Genomic DNA, 18,200 nt, shown 5'->3' on the forward strand with positions numbered 1-18,200 from the left:
ACCTCAGGGCTGCCACATCACCCTCTCCTCCCTCCCCAGCCACCTCTCACTGCAGTCCTTGCTCACCCTTTCCTTTCCTTTCCTTTCCTTTCCTTTCCTTTCCTTTCCTTTCCTTTCCTTTCCTTTCCTTTCCTTTCCTTTCCTTTCCTTTCCTTCACAAAGCTCACTTTCAAACAAAGGCTGACATGTCTTGAAACAATTATTGCCCATCCTGGGGGAGGAGAGGGCTGGTAAAAGATTATTTTGGGAGATTATGTCTGGAGTGACTGACAAACTGATCTGCAGCAGCGTTTGTTTTTAATCTGAAACAGGTTTGGGGTAGAACAGAGGGAGAAAAGCTGCAGCCACCCACGGGCAGGAGGAGGGTGCCAGGGGAGCTGCAGGCAGCAATGCCAGCGTGTGACCAGCTCCAGCCACCTCCCCGCACTGGCCACATGGCCCTGGCCCATGTCCCCAGCACCAGAACGGCGCTGCGTCCCTCCCCGGGACAGGGACAGACCCACGGACACACAGAGGAGCTGTGCCACTCTTGGGCATCACCCAGAGCCCCCAGGGCCCAGGGCTGGGCTGCAGCCCTGCGCTGGCACTGCTGGAAGGCGATTTTGTGCTTTGAAGCCAAACCATTTCTGGTTCTCTTTGGGGTACCAGCCTTTATTGGGGTTTATTCCTGCCCAGGCAGGGCAGTGCCAGGGCTGCCCCTCAGCCCCGTCCCTGGCACAGCCCCAGCATCTCCTGGGCTCCAGCCCTGAAGCTCAGCAGTGACAGCAGCCCCAGATGAGCAGCAGCTGCAGGAGGGCTGGGGGAATTAAATTAATCCCTTCATTATCAACCTGAGCCCTGGGAAAATCTGCAGCAATGGCTGGGGGGGGTCAGAGCACTAAACCCAGCTCAGCTGGGCCAGCACAGCTGGGCTGGGCTCTGATCCCCTGCCCCAGCTGCCACCAGGGCTGCCAGGGCCACCAGTGAGGCCAAGCAGTGCCACCAGTGCCGCCAGTGCCACCGGTGCCACCGTGGCAGTGCCACCCCGGCACGGAGCAGAGCTGGGGACAGCCAGGCTGGAGGGCACAGGGATGTGCCAAGGCAAAGCCAGGCAGTGCTGGCACAGCTTTGGAAGAAATCGCTTTCTTTGCATCCTGAGCACCCCAAGGGCAGCCGAGGGCAGTGCCAGGAGCCTGGGCATGGCCTGCACGGAGCCACCAGGGTCACCCGCAGGGCACAGGGACGGGCAGCACTCGGGGCCAGGGGCCACAGGGCAGGAGAGAGGCAGCTCCCAGAGTGCAGGGATCTGTGTGCTGCAATCCAATCCCCTCTGTGAGCCCCGGCCAGGCGCCCTCCTGGCCTGCACAGGCTGCTGCCAGCAATCCTCTGGAAAAGCTGGGGAGGGAGGGAAAGAGTGGAAAATCAGAGAAAAATAACAAAAACTCCTCTCCTTGTTGAGATGAATATCTCCAGTTGAATTTGTGCTGAAGAATAACAAAGAGGCAGAATAACAGAGAGCTCTGGCCCCCAGCTCAGGCTGGTGGTCCCACCTGGGGAGGGGGATCAGCCCAGGGGCTGCTCCTGCTCCTCCCATTCCCATTCCCATTCCCAGCACACACAGGGATCAGCTGGAAGCAGATTTATCTGCTGGACAATGGAGGAAAAAGGTTCTCCAGAGGAGCTCCAGGCCAAATCACCAGGATCCTGCTCTTGGGGCTTTAATCCCTCTGCAAAAGTGTCAGAGTTGGGTGGGGAAGGGAGGATGGGGAAGGGAGGATGAGGAAGGGGAGGATGGGGAAGGGGAGCCAGAGAACGGCCTGAGGTGGAAGGGACCCCAAATCTCCTCTCGTTCCATGCCCAGGGACCCCCTCCATGATCCCCCCTCCCAGCCCTGCCCAGCCTGGCCTTGGGCACTGCCAGGGATCCAGGGGCAGCCCCAGCCTCTAAAAACCCATCTGAAATCACCATGGGAGCCCGCCAGGTCCAAAACCTGTTACAGGCTGGGGCCGAGCACAAAGAGCAGCCAAGGAAAGGCTGGAGAGGAGGAAACCTGGGCCAGGGTGGGTCTGGGGCTGGCCCAGCACTGCTCCCAGTGCTCCCAGTGCTCAGGGGAGGCAGAACTGGGGCAGAGGGGGCAGTGCCACCCTTGGGAGTGCAGGGATTGCTCATCATGAGCCAGCAAAGCTCCCCACTTTCAAAGGAAGGAAGGGAAGGGAAAAAAAAACCAGCTTTAAAAAAAAGGTAAAAATCAATCAGCCACAAATTATAAATAAAAGAGATGAAAGTTGAGAGCGAAACGAAACAGAGCCCCAGGTGGCCTCTGCCTGGGGCACTCCTGCTAATTTTAGTTGCTCAGCTCTTCCCTGATCTGTCTGCTTCCATGACTGCACGGTTTCAGCTTTTCCTGCAGCCGCTGAAAATGCTCCACACCCTGGCACGGCCCAGCCTGGCTGGGGGTGGCAGAGGGGCCCTGGGCCCCCTCCCTGCTGGGATGGGGGATGTGGGGTGGCCAAAGAGCGGCTGCTGGCCCTGGCACTGTGAGCCCACCCAGCTCCTCCCCAGGCCAGGGGATTTGGGGCCATCCAGAGTGGCTGTGCCCATCCCTGCAGCCCTGCAGCCCCCTCCTTTATTGCACAGAGAGAAGCAGCAGCAGCCTCCCTGACAGCGGCATCCTATGCAGCAGCGTGGATTTAATTTCCTAATGAAGGAACCTGGGGACATTTACTGTGTCCCCATTCACACAGAGCCTATGTGGGGCAGGGGCCAGCACTGCTCAGAGCCCCGTTCCCCATTCACCATTGCCCATTCCCATTCCCATCCCCATTCCCATCCCCATTCCCCATCCCCATTCCCATTCCCCATTCCCATTCCCATTCCCATTCCCCATTCCCCATTCCCATTCCCCATTCCCCATTCCCCATTCCCATCCCCATTCCCATCCCCATTCCCCATTCCCCATTCCCATTCCCATTCCCATTCCCCATTCCCATTCCCCATTCCCCATTCCCCATTCCCATTCCCCATTCCCATCCCCATTCCCATTCCCATTCCCATTCCCCATTCCCATTCCCATTCCCATTCCCCATTCCCCATTCCCCATTCCCATTCCCCATTCCCATTGCCCATTCCCATTCCCATTCCCCATTCCCCATTCCCCATTCCCATTCCCCATTCCCATTCCCCATTCCCCATTCCCCATTCCCCATTCCCCATCCCCATTCCCCATCCCCATCCCCATCCCCATCCCCATTCCCCATTCCCCATTCCCCATTCCCATCCCAATCCCATTCCCCATTCCCCATTCCCATTCCCCATTCTCATTCCCATCCCCATTCCCCATTCCCATTCCCATCCCCATTCCCCATTCCCCATTCCCCATTCCCCATTCCCATTCCCCATTCCCATTCCCCATTCCCCATTCCCCATTCCCCATTCCCATTGCCCATTCCCATTCCCATTCCCATTCCCATTCCCATTCCCCATTCCCATTCCCCATTCCCCATTCCCCATTCCCATTCCCCATTCCCATTCCCCATTCCCCATTCCCATTCCCCATTCCCATTCCCATTCCCATTCCCCATTCCCATTCCCATCCCCATTCCCCATTCCCATTCCCCATTCCCATTCCCATTCCCATTCCCCATTCCCATTCCCATTCCCATTCCCATTCCCATTCCCATTCCCCATTCCCCATTCCCATTCCCATTCCCATTCCCCATTCCCCATTCCCATTCCCCATTCCCATTCCCCATTCCCCATTCCCATTCCCCATTCCCATTCCCATTCCCATTCCCCATTCCCATTCCCATCCCCATTCCCCATTCCCATTCCCCATTCCCATTCCCATTCCCATTCCCCATTCCCATTCCCATTCCCATTCCCATTCCCATTCCCCATTCCCATTCCCATCCCCATCCCCATCCCCATCCCCATTCCCATCCCAATCCCATTCCCAGGGAAGGTGGATTTCTCCTTCCATGCAGGAATTGCAGCTGCAATTGGGAAATGTGCTGTGAGAGCAAAAAAAAAAAAAAAAAATTTAAAAAAAAGCTGTTTTCATGTAAATGTCCCCAGTAATAAAAGTGAATGAAGAAAGCAACACATCCAAACAAGAAATAGTACATTTGTGCTGGAGAAGCAGAAATGACTCTAAAAAAGAGAGCTTTATCAACAATTTCCAGCAGGCAGGGGCTGCTCTTTAATGCTCCTGGAGGAACAGCAGAGCTCCTGCTGGACCTGGGCTGTGCTGCCTCTGATCACAGCTCTGAACCAGCCAGGCTCACTTGAAAACATGAAACTTGTTTGTTTTCCCAAGCAAACCCCGAGCTGCAGTTCTCTCCCCAGAGCTGTGCTTGGTGCTGTCTGTCCCGTTCCTGCTGCATTTCCCTGGCAATGCCCACTCTGGGGCTGCTGGAATCAGCCCAATCCCAGCCCCTGGCATGGCCAAATCCCCCTGAAATCAAGGGGAAATAATCAAAAATGTGCCCTTAAAATCAAGGGCAAATAATCAAAAATGTGCCCCATGCCCTGGGATGTGCTCTGCTCAAAACTATACAATATTTAAACATATTCATCAGCTGATTGCTAACATGAAGGTCAGTGTTTATCTTGCTTTCTTTGCACTTTGGATTACCAACCCTGAGCTGAACTCCCTGTGAATCAGAAGGTGATTCTTGGTGGGAACAGAGGAGCAGAGAGCATCCTGTGAGTCCCTGAGACTCCCCACTCTCCCTCCCACTGTACCTGCACCTCCCACGTATTCCAATTATTTATTTCCCAGCCACGACACCGAGCTGCTGCCGTGAAAGGCTCTGCACAAAGAGGAAAAGCAGAGAGGGCCACAGCCTGCTGCCCTTTGCCTCCAGAGCTCTGCAGAACCATTTACTCCAAATTTACTCCAGACCTGCAATGCCGGGGGATGCTCTGCGATGGATCCGCGGGGTTTTACTGCCCTGCAGCAAGAGGCACCCAGAGGGTGTTTACAGCCACAAGGAGCTGTAAAATCCGTCAGGGGATGGAGGGAATGGTGAAGGCAGCATCGTGAGACACGCAGGGAAAGCCTCCAGCCATGCCCACCTCAAACCGCAGCCTCTAATTGTCCCCAAATCCCATTGCAGCCCCTGATTGTCCCCAAATCCCACCTCACCCCCTCACCATCCCTAAATCCCAACCTTTTCAGAGCTCCCAGCACTCTCCCTGCACATTTCCCCCTTCTCTCCAGACACATTTGTGGTTTCCACATTTGTTTTTACTGCCTCGAGGAGGCATTTAAGAGAAGCAACGTAGCCCGAGCTTCTCACAGTATTTCTTGCCACCCAGGGATTTAAGATCTTACAAATGGACCAAAACCTGTGTTATTTTGACCTCTGAGGGTTTTAAAAGCCTGCAGGAAAATATGTTTATAGTAAAGAAAGCATGAACTTCTTGACTCGTGAGTGGAAAGGCAGGAGTCTGGCACTGCCCTACCCCCAAATCCAGCAACAGCAACTCCTCCAGCTCCTCACTCCAAGGAGAGCAGGGACAGCAAAACCAACAGGAATTCACCGAAGAGTTGGGAATTTCGTGATATTTTTCACCAAGATCATTTCAAGTAGAAACTCATTACTGAACCTGATGAAAATGTGGTGAAACGGAGGAGGAATAACTTCCGCCTCACTTGATGCTCATAAGGGAGATAATGCCTCTGGGAGAAGGTGTGGGGATGAATTATCTGTGAAATTCAGGATGAAAACCTCGTTGGGATGGGGTGCTGAGCAGCCTGCTCTGGCTGAAGGTGTCTGTGCTCATTGCAGAGCCCTTGAAGGTCCCTTCCAAGCCAATCCATGCCATGGTTCCATGGTTCCAGAGGCAGAATGGATTCCAGGCAGGATGGATTCCATGGATAAGGCTGCTCAGCACTCCCAGCCCCACTAACCCCAATGGATTTAGGGCTGAACCAAACGCTGCCCTCCAAAATTTCAAGTTGATTTTTCAAGGTGCCTGAACCTGCATAAAACACCCAGAGTCATCCCCATCTCCTGAGCCAAGGGATGAGATTAAAGCAGCCCTGGAGCTCACCTGGCTCCGTTTCACATCCCCAGCATTTCCTGAACACCTGCCCCTCCCTCTCCAGCAGCTATAACATTCTCTGCCAGCTCCTGGCTCTTTTCTGACGTGACTTGGTCCGGCAGGCGCCAGACCCCAGGCCCAGGGAAGGGATGCTGGGACAAGAGAGGCCAATGTCACGCCGTTAAGAGTGGCAGGGACATTGCCGAGTGCTCGGAGTCACAGTCTGCAGGGACTTGGCAGCTCTGCCCCGTCTCCAGCCCCAAACACGGCCCAGAGCTCTCCTCTGGCTTCCATCTCCCATTCCCCAGCACAAATTCCAAGTAATAAGATTACAGCTTCTGGCTCTGAAAAATAATAAATGTGAGGGACCATGGGGCATTTTGGGGACCCTTTGCAGCACAGATGAAGCAAAGGGGAATTACTCTCCTCCTTTAGGGAGAAAATAAATCCCAGCTCCTCCAACCACAGCAGCAAGTCCAGTACTGAACAAACACCCCCTTATTTCACATCATTGGGCAAAAATCAGACTTTTTTTTCTCAGACCTTTCAGTTAAACAACTTCTTCAGCCAGACAAGAACCATCTGCCCTCTCCCACCTCTGCTGGGCCGTGGGGATCTGCACTCTGAGGGTGATGGATTGACCAGGGAGCCAGCAGAGCCCCTGACCCCCCAACCTACAGCTAAAACCAGACAAATCCTCGGGAAGGCGCCTGCAAATGGATGGTTTTCATCTGCTCAATAACAGCCTCGTGTCCTCTTGGTTTCTCCACAGGCTGATGCAACCGAGTTGTTCCTGGAGTGTGGCGGGGGCGATAACGAAGGATAAATCACCGGGGTGAGATAAGCACCCATAAAATGAAGTCATCTAAGGACAGGTCTGGACATATATATTTCATTGTGAAAGACCTCCTCTATTCCCACTAATGGAACAAATTAAATCAGCCAAGCTGAATAAAACTCTCAAGTCCCAAGACGTAACGAGGCACTTAAAAGTTGCGCGTTCCTCCGTTCCTCCAACGGCTCACGGCTGTCCCTTGGGAAATGCAGGAGCAAGGACAGAGTTCAGGGGTTCTGCAGGTGACAGCAGAGTGCTCCCAGCATGAACAGAGTGCCAGCACCGTGCATCTCTCTGTGGCATCCTGCGGGCACACTGAGCAGTGACCCTGGGATGGATTCGAGCCGCGTCCAGTGCAGCTGCCCTGGGACAGTGTCACAGGTGGCCAGGACAGCAGTGGCACCTCTTTTCCAGGAGAATTGGGGGTGATTTCATTGATTTCATTCACACACTTCATCCTTCACCTCAGGGCACTGAAATAACCACACCTGGGCCCTTGCCTGCAGCACTGCAACACCCCCACAGCTCCGAGCACACAAATTAAAACCTTATCACCGCTGAGCAACTCAGCGCTGGGTGAAACCCAGGCACAACGTCACTGTTCAGCTTTTCCCTCTCCTCTGCCACCCAGGAGCACTCCCAGCCCGTGGGAAGGCAGGCAAGGCTGCAGGAACTGCATTTTTCCTGCAGGCAGCATAAACAGCATGATGGAACAATAATACCTAGATGGCGACTGGCAGGCAGAGCAGAGACATTTATTTATTCTTGATCACAAACAATGTCCTGCATTGACAAGCTGAATGAAGGGCACTTCACTGATTTATTAGACCTAATAAGAAGCAGACCTCTCGGGATGAAATACAAGATTGATTTTTAGTGGTGAGCCTCGCTGCCATCCCGGGCTGAGCTCAGGCTGATGAGATGGAACCAGGCGTGCGCAGGGACACGGGGCTGACACAGCTCTGCTGGGCCGGGGGGACAGATGGAGGGATTGCCACGGGGAGGGGGAGGTGGAAGCACAGCAATAACAGCCCCGAAAGCTGCTCTTTCCTCCCTGCAATCCTCCTCTCTCCCACCGAGGCATCCCAAGAGCAGCAAACCACTGGGAAGTTTGAGGGCAGCTCTGATGGAATTCCTGGGAAACCTCAAAGCCAGGCCCTCCCCACAAACCTGCCTTCCACAGGAGCCCCTCTCAGCACAGCCAGTGCAATTTCCACACCAGGCCCAGCCCCTCCTGGGCACACCACATGAGCTGAGCTCCGTGGATGCCGTTTTCCATCAGGAAAAAGCCAGCTAGCACAGCAGTGCTTAGCTTGAGGCCCTATTAATAGCAGTTCTAATTATATGGCTGCAAATTTAATTCATGGCAATGATTAGTGTCAAAATCAAAGGCATCACGCATCAATATTGATAGAATTGTATGGAGCCCATAAACAGAGCAAGCAAGCTGACACATCTCCCCCCAGCACTTTGTTGCTGTTAACTGTTGCATTAATGTCCCTTCTCATTTTGCTTGATGGAAATGGTTTTATTGGAGGAATCCCCAGTTCTGAATGGTTGTGCCTCCAACATGGGCCCCTTTTCCCTTCCTCCCACAGCCAGGAGGCTGAGGTGCTTTGGGAGGAGGGCAGGAGGGAGAATTTCGTCCCATGTACCTGTGCTTGAGCCACAGCATCAGCAGCGTTTGCTTTTCACCCTCTGTGAGACACTCCTGGGGAGCAGGAGCTGGGAATGGGGCAGGAGCAGTGAGGTGAAGAGCTAAAGGCAGGAGGACACCATGGATATCCCAGTGTTCCCAGTGAGGGATCCTCACTGGGGAAGCACAGGCAAATGTGAAAGATTTTGGAGCCATCTCCCTGACTTTCCTCCAGCCACACAAAAATGCCTTCCCTGGCAGCCCAGACGGAGGCAGCAGCTTGTTTCCAAAGGAAATCAACAGCTGTGGGCGAGGGAATAGGTGTGACAAAGCTTTCAGACATTAGTGGTGTGGGTAGATCTGAGACGGAGGAGGACACGGAGGAGATCAGGTGGAGAAGGCTCTGCACTCACAGAGGTGCTGGACGGTTCCACCATCATCTCAGTGATGGGGAAGGAGAGATGAGGAGAGTCCGGAGCATCCTGAGCACTCCCTAACTTCCAGATAGGTCTGGTTATCTTGGAACAGGCACAAAATGCAGAGACAACCTGTGAACTTCTCTCCTCTGCAGCCAGAGCCCCTCAGCTCGGTGCAGAGCTACTTCCTCCGCCTCACCTGGGCTCCCTCAGGCCATGGAAAAGGTAATCCCACTTGTCAAAGGAGGGAAAACCTGCTAACAGTGCAGACAGAGCCCGGAGAGAGAGAACAGCATCTCAGTCCCACACAGGGATTGTTCCAGTTAATTACAGGGGGATGGATCCCACCAGCTGCAGGCAGCTCTGCTGTTAAATAAGGGCAGATGCCATGAAAACCTGACTGTAGTGAATGTCTGGGATGAATTTACTTCAGAGATGGGCCAATTTTCATCCAACAGATGAAAGATTGCAGGTGAAGGATTCCACAGCCTCCCTCTGGACAGCGGAGCAGGAATAGATTAACTTTGCATCAGAAAGCGTTCAGTGCAACTAGCACAGGAATTAAACCCTGCTGGAGAGGCTGCTGCCTCTGTAATCCTCCATAATTCATGGAACAAGCCCGTAAATGCCTCGTGTGCAGGCACAGGCCCTTGGCTGCTGCTGAAAGAGGAGCCTCCCCTGTCCCCAAACCCTGCCCACAGCGAGCACTGGGCTGCATCCCCTGATGCATCTCCTAATGCATCCCCTGCTTCATCCCCTGCTTCATCCCCTGCAGCATCCCTGGCTGCATCCCCTGCTGCATCCCCAGCTGCATCCCCTGCTGCATCCCCTGCTGCATCTCCCCTGCATCCCCTGCTGCATCTCCATTCCAGGCTTGGCATTTGGGACATGCTGAGGGTTCCTTTTCTTCCATTTAGCTGAAAACCCCCGGCTCTCCCCTGTGCCACGGCAGGCGAGTGCAGGGCTCTGCTTTACAAGCTCCCTCTCCCCCGCGTTCCAAATTGCCCCACTGACACTCGAGAGGCACCAGGGAGGCACCTAATTTACTACTACTCAGCACTTGTAAAGTGCTGAATGAATATTAATGAGCTGATGTAATTAAAATGATGCAGACATTCAAGTGTAGTATCTGCCTGTCCTTGTATCTTCCTGGATAGATGAGGAAGAAATTCCCCGCTGCTTAAGGACTCAAAAAATTAACAGCCTGCTGTTGATTACATTTGTTAACTCTTTCCCCGGCGTGGAGGAGCAGGGGCTGCATTTAACAGGTTCACCTAATGCTGTCATTTAGAGCTGAGGTTAATTGGAAGGGTCTCGGCTTGCCAGAGCAGCAGCTCCGGGGCTGTTTTTGCTGGAGCTGGATCAGACTCACTGCTGAGCTGGCTCCCAGCTGCAGCTCCAGCTCCAAAGGCCAGCAAGGGCTCTCTCACACCTCTGCTTACACCCCAAGGCCACTTCCAAACTTATTTGAAATGCAGAACTCATCTGAGAGTTCCCTTCCAACTCAGAGTATTCTGTGATTGTGTGACTCAGAAGTGGCGAAATCCCAGCTGGGCTTCAAAGGCCTAAAAGTCATTCAAGGTCGGGTTGGACAGGGCTTGAAGCAGCCTGGGCTGGTGGAAGGTGTCCTTGCCCATGTCCCTTCCAACCCAGAAATGTTCTGTGACTCTCACCTGAGCCCCACCAGCCCCCCCTCGATGTTTGTGGTGCAGAGGACAAGGAATGTTCCAGGGCTGATCAATCATCCAGCAGGAGGGAAGAGGCACAGGGAGCAGCAGGACTCTGCCCTGAGGCTTGGTTCCAAAAGCAGCCACATTAACCCATTCCTGCCTCTCCATGACCAAAATCCTGCCAGCACCAGCAGCTCCAAAGGCTTTGCAACTCACACTTTTCTACACCACTTGCAGAAGGATTGCTGGCAAACAAAGCCATTGCAAGATTTCCATCTGACTTCCTTTGACTCCTTTCCCAGGACAGTCCTGCAGCAGCTTCAACTTCACCTTTCCCAAAAATGGCACTCCAAAATCACACCAACAACACTGCAGGCTGACCTCTGCCTCTCCAACACCAGGCTGTGACCCACACCCTGCCATTCCCACTCCTGCTTCACTCCCAGTTTCCCACTGGGAAACACCCATGAGGCGCATCAGAGCATCCCAAGAGAGACCAACCATGGCCAGCATTGAAGAGAGACCAACCCCAGAGCAGCTCCTGGCCCTCCACAGCCACGGACAGGGCTCACCTTCTTCAGCCTGCCCGTCTTGGTGCCCACGAAGACCACGCTGTAGCCGTTGTAGACGTAGGAAGCCACGGAGGTCATGCGGTCGCGGCTGGAGGTGAAGAGCGTCACCCCCTCCACGGGCACCGAGCCCCCCAGGGGCTGGTTGATGTCCAACCCGCAGAAGTTGTCGTCGATGGGGACTGGCTGGAAAGACAAGGTTTGGGGCAGCTGTGAGTGACACAGAGCCCAGGGAGGCCCCACACACTTGGGGTGGTGTGGAGGGAGCTGGTGGTGTTGGCAGCAGGGTGGGGGCCACAAATGTGTGGTGTCAGCTCCAGCCACCTTCCCCAGAGCTCCTGCAGCTTCCAGAGCCCCCCAGAGGGTTGGGAGTGACAGAGACTCCCAGGAAACTGCACACTTTATTCTGCCTTAACACCACCCCTTCCCTCATTGTCAACCTACTGTAGGATGAGAGCGTGGATTAAAGGGGAAGATGTTCTGAATTCAGGGAAACTGAGGCACAGACCGGCCGATCCTACTCTGCAAACTTGCATTCCATTGGGGCAGGGATTGAACCCGGCTCTCCAGGGCCCCCACAGCCCCCACCCAGTGCAACCCTTACCGCTTTGGTGCACTGCACATCCTTGCCCAGCAGCCAGTTGAGCTCCAGGTTGCCCTCGCCCTGGTAGCAGGACTGCAGGCGCTCCTTGATGTGGGCGTTGACGGTGCGGATGGGGAAGGCGCAGAGCGCCGAGTCGTCGGGCGGGTGGTGGTACTGCTTCTGCCCCTTGGAGAAGATGGCAAAGAGCACGTCCTCCTGCACCGTGATGTTGAGGGCCCTGGCCAGCACCTCCCCGGGCTTGGCCAGGTAGGCGGCCTGCAGCAGGCGGTACTCGGTGTCACCCCTGACGCAGCCGAAGGGCAGCGACACGTACGAGTGGAACTTGGGGTCGTCCTTGCACAGGCGGACGATGCGCGAGGTGTAGAAGAGGTCGCTGGCCGAGTTGATGGAGACGCCCTCGGGGGTCTCCGGCTGCACCGTCAGGAAATACACAAAGTTCCCGCTGGCGAAGCCGTAGATGTAAAAAATGTCAAAGTGCGAAACCAGGGCCAGCGTGTCCGAGGGGATTTTGATGAGGGACGAGACAAAGTCGCTGTGGAGCTCGTAATCCAACATCGCCGAGGACTCCGGGTCCCGGGGCAGCTTGCGGCTGGACAGGGTGGGGAAATAATCCTGCTTGCCATCCACGGCCGTGCCGATGAAGAGCTTCCCGTCCTCGCCCTCGGAGCGCACGATCACCCCGTACATGGTGCCCGTCTTGTTGACGCTGGACAGGTAATGCTCCTTCTTGTGCGAGGGCTCCACCAGGATGAAGAGGTCGTCGAGGCGCAGCAGCTTGCAGACGCCCTGGTAGAGGCTGCCGCAGGCCAGCAGCCGGTTCTCGGAGTAGTCGATGATGAGCAGCTTGTTGACGTTGTTGGTGAGCGTCAGGACCTCGCTGCAGGGCTGCACGATGAGGGGAGGGTAGCAGGACTTGTTGTCCTCCTCGGGGCCGGTTTTGTGAGCCACCAGGATGGTCAGGTTCCCCGAGAGCTTGTAGACCCTGTTGATGGCCCCCACGTAGACGGCGCCGGTGCCCCGGTGCACCGTCAGGTGGTTGAACGTCCAGTCCCGGTTCTCCGAGTGGAAAGTGTTGAAGGAGGCATTGCTGGACACGTCCCGGGACAGCGATGCCAGGAGGAGGCAGAGCAGAGCCACCGAGCAGCCATCAGAGTCCAGTAGGCGAGGCCAGGTCCTCCTCTGATCCATCCTGGGAAAGGAGAGCTCCGTGTCCCCCGCGCGTGTCCTGAGCCCCGGCAACGTCCCTCACATGGTTCTGTGGAGAGAAGAACCACCCAGAGCCAAGGATTAGATCCCGTGTGCCCTGCAGATAAAATTCAAAGGAGGCTTTCTAATTACACAGTCCTTGAGATAAAGGGAGGATGTCTCTAAGCACAGCGAGAATTAAGCGAGTCCATAACTTAGTGGAGAGCAGTTCAGCCTTGATGCTTTGCCACTTGTCTCAGCCCCTGCATCTTAATTTGTGCTGGGGTTTGGGTGTTTAGAACATGCTCTGCTCAGACAGGGAGGGGAGAATCAGCTCCGGCCCAAGACAAAGCCAGCAGCTCACAGCCCCAGCCACCCATCTGCAATCTTGGCTGAAAGGATGTCTCCTGCAGGGTGTGTTGCTGGAAGCAGCAGAGGAAATAAGAGCTGTTCTTTACCTTTAAAACCTCCCTGATTTAATTTGGGAACCTGAGGAAGAAGCCTCGTGCAGGCAAGCTCATTGAGCACACACGGAAGGCGCTGACATCTCCCCTCAAAGCCTCCCCAGAGCCACAAGTGCCTCTCAAGCAGGTGCTTTTTAGGCAGGAGCTCCTTCACAAGGTACTTTCCTGCCAAAAAGCAGCTGCCACCAAGGTGGGAGCACACGGTTAGATCAGCCACCAAGCCCTGCCAGCAGGAGAGACACCACAGTCTAGAGCAGCTGCCTTGACCTGCCCATGGAGGTGTCCGAGTGTGAGAAAACCACCACAAAGTTCTCCTTTATCCCAAATTACTCACTCCTGGTGTGCTCCAGGCTGGGCAGGCCAAGGCACCACTTCAGAGAATCCTCCCTCCCCTCGGGGTCACCCCAGCTGAGGATGAGGATGAGGCACCACTCTGCACCCATCACATCCCACACACGCCACGGGAACCCTGCCCTCTGCAGCTCTGAGCCCCCACTGCTGCTCCTGGTGTGGTTTTATTTAAATTTCCACCAATTCCCAGCCCTGCAGGGGTGCTCTGAGCTGCGGGTGTCACTCTCTCTTTAGCCTTGTTCCTGCCGGGAGCGGGGACGGCTGTTCCTGAGAGGTGACAAAGGAGCTCTGTCCCTGCCTGTGCCTCTGACAGGAGACACGACAGGAGAGGCAGCCCTGGTGGCTTTGTCATTCTGCTCAGGGACACATTGCCCTGGCTGCTTCCCTCTGGCTGCCAGGCCCGGCATTCCGGCATTCCACACCTTGGCAGTCTGTCTGTCCTGGGGAGGACACGGGCCCTGCCACCCTCTCGGTGTGTCACAGACACGTTTTATGGAAAATCCTTTCCTTAGGATTTTTCCTCCTAAGAAGCTGGAGGCCTCAGGAACAAGTGGAAACAATGGTTATCTGCTGCTGTGGAATGCAACAGGGTGGCACTGGATGGGCTTCAAGGTCCCCTCCAACCCAAACCAGTCTGGGATTCCCACTGGATTAAATGGCCCTGGATGAGCATCAGGGTCCCCTCCAACCCAAACCAGTCTGGGATTCCCACTGGATTAAATGGCCCTGGATGGGCTTCAAGGTCCCCTCCAACCCAAACCAGTCTGGGATTCCCACTGGATTAAATGGCACTGGATGAGCATCAAGGTCCCTCCCAACCCAAACCATCCCTGTGGAGCAGGCCAAACACCTGGGGAGTTAAACAGCAGCAGAATGGATGATTTTAACTCTCACCCTTAATACCATTTGATCATTAATTTTCCCTCTCTTTCTTTCTTTTCTTTTTTTTTTTTTTTTTCTTTTTTCTGAAGAGAGTTTTAAAATACAGCCTCAGAAGCAATCTGCAGCTATTAGTAACGCAAGGTGAAAGAGAGAGTAAATTCAGGGACACAATATAAACCCAAGCAGCTGAAAGGCCTCAATTAGGCTGAAAGGAGTTATCTGGTATTTAAATAATTATTAGATTGAAGGAATAATCACAGGTCTGAGCCGATTTTTTCCCCCACTGTCATCCTAATGGAGACTATAATATTATTATTCAAATGCCCATGATTCTCATTGAGGGGGGAAGAAAAAAGGGCTCATTTAATCTCCATGTGACAGGGCTTCAGGAGGCACCATTAGTCATTTCTCTCATTTCAGCTGTCACTCACTCACGGGCACCACAGTTTGTCATTAGTGGCATTTTGTGCAGACCCCCAGAAAAAAAAAAAAAAAAGAAAATTAAAGCCAAAACAACAAGAGAATCTCCTGTGGCCAATGACGGCTCAAAGGCACAATTCTGATGTCACCAGTGTGGCAGCTGTGTTTGCCTGGTGCTGAGGGGGCTTTTCTTGGGGGGTGGGGTTGTAAATCTGGTGAGCAGTGATTTACACTCAGCACGGCTGGGCCGTCACCCATCACCCCTCAGCTCCTGGTTTTGGGATATTTCACCCCTCTGGGCCCTCACCCATCACCCTCTCAGCTCCTGGTTTTGGGATGTTTCACCCCTCTGGATGCACCCCAGCATCCCCATGACACAGCAAACACCCCCAGTGCCTCACTGACCCCACAACCTGCACTGACCCCACATCCTCACGCATCCCCTCACCCTCCCAGCCCTCAAGCTTTTCCCTGCCTGTCCTTTCTCTGTCCCTGTTCCTCCCCCTGCCCAGAGGCCACCAGGGTCCCCAGGCACTCACAGGGAGGAGCAGATTGGGCCATAAATCCCACATTGGCTTTGTGTGGGCTGTGATCCTGAACAGACCCCCCTGAGGAGTGGCAGAGCCGGCCAGGAGGGGCAGAGGGGGCTGGGGTTGCTCTGGAAGATGGGGGTGGTTCTGCTCTTTTTGCTGTTTACAGCCCCATAGGATTCATGGCTGGGAGTGGGGACAGCGGCGCTGCCCAAAGGGTGACCAGGCTGTGACACCCCAGCTCTGCCCAAAGGGTCACCAGGAGGCCAAGCTGCCCATGACAAACCCTCAGGCAGGACAAACCCTCTGGCACAGCCCCCTCGCACCAGCCTGAGCCCTTCCCCTCCTGCTGGCTCCATATCAGCTCTGAGAATGAGGGAAGAGCCCCAGTTTGGCCATTCCCTGCAGCAAGAGGGATCACAGATGCTGGGCCCTCATCCCTCCTGCAGCTCTTTGGGAATTTTCCTGTGAAGCCTTTCCAGGCACTGGAGCTGCTGCAGTGACTGATCCCCTCCAAGGAGGGACACTCTGCACACGTCTGTCAGCTGTGGAGGAAGACCTTGCCATAATTAATGAGGTTTGGGTTTAATTAGGCAAAAAGTCCGAGCCAAAGTGTCTGATGGAAGCTTCTCCAAGCCCTGGGATGTTTCCAGGTGGATCAGAGGTCTGGATGCTCAGTGCTGCCTCTTTGGCCAGGCCACCACAGCCACCACAGCACCCAGGAGCCTGACCCCAAGGGCAGCTACTGGCACCTTGGTGTGAATAACTGGAATTCTGTAACACAGAGCCACGAGGATGCCTCCCACCATCTCCTCTTGGCCTTTTTCAGTTAATATTTTGACTCCAACAACAATAAGAACAAGTTGTAAATCACCAGTGAGGAGCCTGGTGAGGTTTCTCCAGAGGTTTCCCCTCAGGGATGACAAGTAAGATTTTCCTAAAACACAACCTGAACACTTTGGGTTTTGGACCCAAAGGCTCCAGGTATTTAAATAATTATTAGATTGAAGGAATAATCACAGGTCTGAGATGATTTTTTCCCCCACTGTCATCATAATGGAGACTATAATATTATTATTCATACTCATATTCGTATCCAGACTATAATATTATTATTTTTTGGACTAAAATGCACCTTCCTGGCTGGCCCTGTCCCTGCTCTGTGCTGGCAGCCAGGGCAGGGCCCATGCCAGGAGCTGTGCCCCCCTTCCAGGGCTGCTCATTCCCAGGGCTGGCATCCACAGCCCTCTGAGAAAGAGTTAAGAGGGCAAAGCACAGCATTGTGATTATTGCTTCCTCCAGGCCTGGGACAAGGAAGAGGAGGGGAAGAACAGAGCCCAGCCACGAAAAGGCATTTCCCCGATAACAAACAACATCACAGCAATTATGCTCAAAATTTGTCCGGAGCCCAGACATTTGTTTACACAGCACACACTGTGCAAAGCTCTCCCCTGCACCTCCCTCCTGTGCACACACACATCCCAACGGGTCCAGAGGAACAGAAAACCCAGGGAGGGCTCTGCCCTGCCCTCAGCCCCAGGTTTGGAGCTGCAGATGGCAGGACAAGGACACAGCACACCCAGTGCCACCCCTGGCGCTGCTGCTCCTCCGGGAAACGCAGTGGAGAAGTGCCCCAGGAGGGCTGCACTCCCCTGGCTCCAGCCTGGTGACAGCCCGACACGGAGCAGGACGGAGCCTGCCCGCCCTGGCTGCCTTGAAGTCTGACGCCAAGGGGGAATTCAACACTTCTGAGCTTTCATGGCTGCTTTAGTCGCGTTTGGGGAGGCCGGGGTTCAGCCAGACCTGTGTAAACAGGTCACTGGCGCTGCATGATGTTGGAAGAGCAAAGTTGGGCGGAGAGCTGTGATGTGTAACAGCCTCCTGCTGCAGGCCCAGCTGGTAGAGCCATCAGCGCAGTGCTGTTCTCTAAAGAGTCCTCAAGGACCCCCAGAAACAGAATCCACAGCCCCTCCAGGCAATCTGGGTCAGTTTTACGTGCCTCACAAAGTGCTTTTCCTGGTTTCCTACCTGAGTCCTTGTGGACTGAGCTTTACCCACCTCTCCACCTGAGCGTCCTTTGATTATTCATGGGCTTCGTTCCCAACAAAATGGAATTTAATGGCTGCTGACCTCGGGTGCAAGCAGATTAAACGAGGCAATGATTTGCCCAAGGCTAAGCAAAAGGTCCCAGTGGCAAGGCAGGAGTTTTATCTCCCGAGCCCCAGCCCCCGTGTCCCCAGGTGACATCCAGCTGCAGTTTATTACCAGGGAATGTCACAGAGCAGCAGAGGGAGGATCACAGCGAGCTGCAGGAGCAAAACAAGCAGCAGCTCCTGCTGGCCTCGCTCCAAGCACACCACAGGCAAGTGGAGAGCCCCAGCTCCAAATTAAATGGGTCCCCAGGCAGTCCATTAAACAGAGCTGGTGCAGCAGAGCTCCTGGGCTGTGCCAGAGAGCGCTGGGTGTGATCCTGGCTGCATTCACACAGCAGGGCAGGACGTGGGGCACTGGGCACAGCTGATGCTCAGGGGCTGGGTGTCCCCAAACAGCCCTGGGTCACTCTCAGCCAGCGGGGCTGGGGGTGTGGGGACTTCTGGGCATGGTTGGGGCA

The 18,200-nt window shown here is 54.7% G+C and overlaps 1 protein-coding gene across 3 annotated transcripts in view; it reads right to left on the reverse strand.

Annotated features, from left to right (window-relative positions):
- PLXNA2 (plexin A2) overlaps positions 1 to 18,200 on the reverse strand; it is a 128,888-nt gene that overhangs the window by 100,114 nt on the left and 10,574 nt on the right. For all 3 annotated transcript variants that reach the window (XM_063178069.1, XM_063178068.1, XM_063178070.1), the window contains exons 2-3: positions 11,758 to 13,012; positions 11,157 to 11,339 (exon numbers count right to left, since the gene is read on the reverse strand). In XM_063178069.1, the coding sequence (XP_063034139.1) occupies positions 11,157 to 11,339; positions 11,758 to 12,945 (1,371 nt within the window). In that variant the 5' untranslated portion in view covers positions 12,946 to 13,012. The remainder of the gene's footprint in view (positions 1 to 11,156; positions 11,340 to 11,757; positions 13,013 to 18,200) is intronic.

Source organism: Melospiza melodia, chromosome 28, assembly GCF_035770615.1.
Source record: "Melospiza melodia melodia isolate bMelMel2 chromosome 28, bMelMel2.pri, whole genome shotgun sequence".
In the NCBI taxonomy this organism is placed as follows: Eukaryota; Metazoa; Chordata; class Aves; order Passeriformes; family Passerellidae; genus Melospiza; species Melospiza melodia.